This window comes from Limulus polyphemus, unplaced genomic scaffold (assembly GCF_000517525.1).
Source record: "Limulus polyphemus unplaced genomic scaffold, Limulus_polyphemus-2.1.2 Scaffold1535, whole genome shotgun sequence".
NCBI classification, from domain to species: domain Eukaryota; kingdom Metazoa; phylum Arthropoda; class Merostomata; order Xiphosura; family Limulidae; genus Limulus; species Limulus polyphemus.
Window position 1 is genome coordinate 147,918 of NW_013667145.1, and position 5,839 is coordinate 153,756.

Consider the following 5,839-nt stretch of genomic DNA (forward strand, 5'->3'; position numbering starts at 1 on the left):
AACGAATAGTGGGATTGACCGTCACATTATAACGCCCCCACGGCAGATTGTGAGTCAAGCGCCCTAACCCCCTAGCCATGCCGGGCCTTGGTTTTATTACATTGCAGTGCAGGGTAGTGTACAGAGATTTTTAAAGTTAGCTTCTGAAGGTTAGACTTGGCCGTTCTATAACTGTGCAGAATGTAACTAATTTCTCTAGATAATTTAATGATGTGTTGGCTGAAATGCTAAAATCTACAATTAATTAAAATAATTATAAACTAACTTACTGATAAAAGCACAATTGAACAAATAGCAGGCTATGCAGTTTACTACAGTAATGATTTTGAAATAGATTTTGATGTACATTTAATCACTTATTCAGGAGTGTCTGCCAAATCTTCAGTACCATCACTTGAGAAACTCAATCTGCCCCTGAGAAACTGGGTTGAATTGTGCAGTAATAACTCAAATGCTACAATAAATGCTATGATGGGAGTTAATCATTTAGTTTTATCTATGATAAACGAAAAAATTCTACGGATTTGTACTGTTAAAGTTTGTCAATTGATGTATGTAGGTGCGTCAAATGGCTGATGATGTATGTAGGTGCGTCAAATAACAATATGTCAAATAAACTTTTGGATAAAAAAAACATAGAGAAAATCTCCTTTCTTCTGATAGAGAGTTGGTTGGTTTGTTACAAATACACTAATGTAACTTCGATATTTCAGAGCACTTTTGGTACGGTACATTGAATCTCTTAGAGGAGGTGATGGCGTTGGAATCAGATCTGCGTGTCGGTTTGTCTGTCAGTATTTCCGCGCACTTATCTCGAAAACTAATAGATTGATGTACACTTAAATTTTACATTAGGTGGGAAGTCAGTACGGGACAGTCCTTCCCAAATTTCGTCCGGATTCTTAATCACTTTGAAGCATTTTTAGCCTCAGCAAATTGTCTCATAGAATGGCTCTGATTTTTTTTTTTTCTAGGTGAAAACTTTTAGCTCATAGCTCCATCTCGCGACCGATTTGACATCTAACTACAGTCGCGGCTATTGAGGATTCCCTCTTGTTTATAATGGGGAGATAAAACATTTTTGCGGTTTGGGGTTAATAACTCTGTAAAGTGTGATCGGATTTGTACCAAATTTCAGGGGCACATTACATTGAGACTCCTTATCAAACTACAAAAAACGATTCGGATCGTTGATCATTCTAGATCTGAGAAGGATGTTCTGAGTTTTCGAAGGTGAAATTTGGCGTTTTCGAATATAAATGCACGCAATCTCTAAAAGGAGCGGTGGAGCGAGAGTATGCAATCTCTCTCTGATTTCTCTTGTTACTATGTGTTTCGTGCATAAAATTTACATTTCGAGTTTGTTTGTTTGTTTGAATTTCGCACAAACCTACTTGAGGTTTATCTGCGCTAGTAATAGACTAGAGGGAAGGCAACTAGTCAACACCACTCACCGCCAACTCTTGAGTTACTCTTTTATCAACGAATAGTGGGATTGACCGTAAGATTATAACGTCTCCATGGCTGAAGGGGCGAGCAAGCTCGGTGAAGGGATTCAAACCCGCGACCCGCAGATTGTGAGTCGAGTGCCCTAACCATCAGGCCATGCCGGGACCTTAGATTTCAGGATTTTCCAATAGAGTTTTTGTCTTCCTATACTTCCATTTCTAGTAATATGCTATTATGCAATCGCTTGTTTGATGTACTGGCCTTTTTAAAGACGCTGCTGTCTTGCTACAGAAAAATACATACAACCCTCTGGAACTAGCAATCCAGCGAAATAGATTATTGGTCTGATCCAAAACATTGATCCTACGATCTCAGATTCTTATAATTACTACTTACTGAATTAAACGATTTTTAGTACTAAGAAAATATCACTTTCAGAAATATAATTTGCTCTAAAACCTTCTACAGATAAAGAGATTTTTGAATTGTTGTTGTTGTTTTTTTACGTAGGTTTTTGTGGACTGCTCCTGCCTTGTCTGTTAATAACAACGTCTCTGACCCCATGCTAAATATTTAATAAAAAGATGGGTCCGGCCTATAAGTCGAAAAACTGTTCCATCATGAACAAAAACAAATGTTTTTAAATAACACTGTTCAGCTTAAGAAACTGGCTTAAAATTGTACCTAATATTGCTAACTATCTTTAATGATATTTCATGGAACTACAGTGTTATTTAATGGTCAGCTTTCATATGCGTTGTTACTGGTTACAGTCATTAACTCACGCCTTCCTTCCAAAGAGAGATTTATTACTATATCGTCCTAGATTCTATAATAAGAGCTAAAACCTATCAGATAAAGACAAAATTACTTCTAAGAAAGTGAGTAAAGAAGTACAAAATAGCCACTGTCAAATTTCTGGTAAAGAATTGTTACCTGTATCTTATACACAAGCATATAATTACGTTTATCTGAAAACAAAACATTTCAACACATTGCTCCATGAATATTTAGATTGTTTGAAAACTTAATCACAGCCTTTTTCATAGTTTCCACAATTAAGTACGGTAGTTATCATCTTATTAAAACACTTTCAATCATAAGTAAGAAAGATCATACTACGTATTTTACAAATCAATTGTTACTTTAACGAACACACGAACTAAATATACCTTTTTCAAATACATAGATTAGAAACGAATATTTCATAAGCGGAGTGAGTGAAAATTATTTTTTTACAAATTTTAAAATTGTTAAGGGCGTTCGATATTCATAATTGGATCGAGCACTGGTTTATTATTTATAATCAAATTAAGTCGCATCAGGTGAAAATGTACAAATTATCACCAGCAGGTAAGCCTTTTTTTGTTGATTCTAATCGAACCTACAGTTTTAACCTCGTCATAATATAACTTCTAATGCACAAATTATCACCAGCAGGTAAGCCTTTTTTGTTGTTATTGATTCTAATCGAACCTACAGTTTTAATCTCGTCATAAGATAACTTCTAATGCACAAATTATCACCAGCAGGTAAGCCTTTTTTGTTGTTATTGATTCTAATCGAACCTACAGTTTTAACTTCGTCATAAAATAACTTCTACTGCTTGATGTTATTTTCTGGACAGAGAAGAACAATGTTTATGGTTTACAAAAATCAGATATGTTCTGAAAACCTAAGTTATCTATCATCCCTGTAAAAACAAAATATTGTAACAATTAAACAGATATAATTACCATAAACTATTATTAAATAAATTACTAAAATTATAGATATTAACAACCGTGTCATTCACATATTAAATATATAAAAACCTTTGGCTGAAACTGAATACTTTTTTTCTGTTTAAGTTTCTTTTTCTTTTTTTTCAATTTGTGAACATTTTTTCTAATTCTAAAGATTTCCACACAAGTGCAAATTATTTTTGTTAAGTAGAACATATATATTCTTACTTCAAAAAATATCAGGTTACTTTAGTTTAAAATTCAATACCTGCGTCAATGCTATTTATCATTTTTATTTAATTATCAATTTCAATAGATTAAACAAAAACAGTATTAACAATCTATATGGGTTTTTTTGTGCGTTTTACATGCATTTCTGATAACTTAGTTTTTTCGTTAATCGTTATTTTTTGCCCACTACTGATAATAAACTCCATAGACATTACAAGTAAATTTATCAGTCAATTGCACTAATAGTTATTCTGAAAATTGAAAATATATCCAAAGTAGTAATTCGTGAAGAAATTTCTGTGATATTTTTGGCCATGCAATCATAATAAACTACTAAAAAAATACGAGAGTCGTACAGAATTAATAAAGAGAAACTTTAAAAGAAAATACAAATAAAACTTAGGATGAGGCGCTGTCATAATAAAACATTACTTGTTCATAATTAACGTAACGTATAAAGATATCAGCGATCTTTGACAATAGGTTCTGGAAAAAAAAGAAAGCAAAATTATCCTTATGAGTTTTTAGTGTTTTTTTTGGAACAACGTTATGACATCCCTAGTGGTGAGAAACGAAACTCTTTCTCCTTTTTGTCCTCCTATTCTGAGAGAGGCATCTTCAAGATGCACAACACTCTGCAAAATAATAAATAATAATAAAATTAAGTTCTTACATTTACATAACATGTACTATTGTAGTTATATTGATTTACTGAATACTTAATAAAAGGACAAAAGTTAATGAAAAACAAACGTGTTTTCTCTATTATTTATCAAATGTTTAAAAACCAACAGTGTAAAATATAACATACTATTGTGATTAATAAAGATGATTTGGTTTGGGTGTTGGTGAACTACAAAGCTACACAATGGGCTATGTGTGCTCTGCCCACTAGGTATCGATACTTAATTTTTAGCGTCGCAGTAGGGGTTCAAAAAAAAATTGAAAATCCGAGATTTTTAGACAAATTAAAATAAATAAGAATTACTAGATTTTGTTCAAGAAAGGGTGTAAAAAAATCGTCAACTAAAGATAGACGTAATTATTACTGCACTAATTAAAAGTCCTTCATTTTACCGGACTGGCATGATGAAGTTCCACGAAACGATGAGAACATGCGTCACATTTGATGGGGACTAGATTAAAGAACACGCGTCTCGTTTGGGACTGTTGAAGATCGCGAAACAATGAGAACACGCGAGAACTATGTTGAAAGGTGACAAGTTATCCACACTTAACGCTAATAGTGTGCGTTTGTAGATTGTAATGTAATATGGCTGACCTACAGGAATTAAATGTCCCATTTCTTTCCTAATACCCGTTGTAGAATAGTGTTAGCTGTTTAGTGATCCAAAATTATCTTTCCTGTTTTAAAATTTAATAATTAACTAACTAAGGAAATACAAATATGCAGTTTTCAACAGACTCTCCGGTATCCATTCCTTTGGGCCCCCCCTTTTGAAAATCCTGGATCAGCCTCTGAATTAAACATGCAACACAAATATTAATTTCACAGATTTATTTTCCTGTGTGTGTGTGTGTATTGGCAAGTTAGAGTGTCACGATAATCTTCTTAGAGAGTGATGTGTCCAATCAGTAGATGACAAACGCAATCAGAAAGCTAGAAAGAGAAGAAAAAAGAAGCCACTCTCAATCTTAGATTATGTTCTGCTCATCCCTTTTACACTCAAAAATAAAAACAGGTTTATTACGATGCTCTGTATTCCTCTACATGCATAATGGAATGTCACATCTGACGTGTTCTCCGTTTCAATGGAATTTTAGGTGCACTGACTTAAAACTTGCTTTTCGATTTTTACGTAGTGACGAGAAAAGGCACATTTAAGATGTCTAACCAGTCTGTAACTTTCTCACAAAGCGCCCTTCTGTGGTAAATCTAAGGGTTTTAAAATTTAGGTTTCGATACTAGCAATGGGCATAGCAAAGATAGCCCATTGTGTAAAATTTGGGTTTTGATACTAGCAATGGGCATAGCACAGATAGTCCATTGTGTAGCTTTGTGCTTAAGAACAAACAAAATAAACAAATATTCACAAAAATGCCATTATGCGTGAAACAGCGCCAGAAGAACTTCAACTGGGGTTGTACAACCCGGAACCAGAACTGGAACTCGCTACTAAAAGATTAACTGTTCTGACTCAGTAAAAACTACTTAGAAACCACGTAATCTCTGTTTGTTTTTGTTGATCTATCATAATTTTCACCGTGCTTTTGCGTTACTCCTATTATATTTAGAAACATTATATATTATGAAGTATTTCACTTTAATACTTATTAATTTATCACATGGTGATGGGAGACTGATAGGTTAGCCAGGAAAAAAAATCATGTATCTATTTCTCCATTTTCAGCCTCGCGTTATTATTGTTTGTTTGTTTTTTGAATTTCGCGCAAAGCTACACGAGGGCTATCTG

The 5,839-nt window shown here is 33.6% G+C and overlaps 1 protein-coding gene across 6 annotated transcripts in view; it reads right to left on the reverse strand.

Moving 5' to 3' along the window:
* Nucleotides 1-1,553: 1,553 nt before the first annotated feature.
* Nucleotides 1,554-5,839, reverse strand: part of LOC111086901 (nuclear receptor-interacting protein 3-like) — a 35,307-nt gene continuing 31,021 nt past the window's right edge. For 4 of the 6 annotated variants that reach the window (XM_022391637.1, XM_022391632.1, XM_022391633.1 and 1 more), the window contains one exon: nt 1,554-4,039. In XM_022391637.1, the coding sequence (XP_022247345.1) occupies nt 3,929-4,039 (111 nt within the window). In that variant the 3' untranslated portion in view covers nt 1,554-3,928. Of the gene's footprint in view, nt 4,040-4,880; nt 5,026-5,839 lie in introns of those variants that run through there. The other 2 variants (XR_002611612.1, XM_022391635.1) reach the window with 2 other exon arrangements.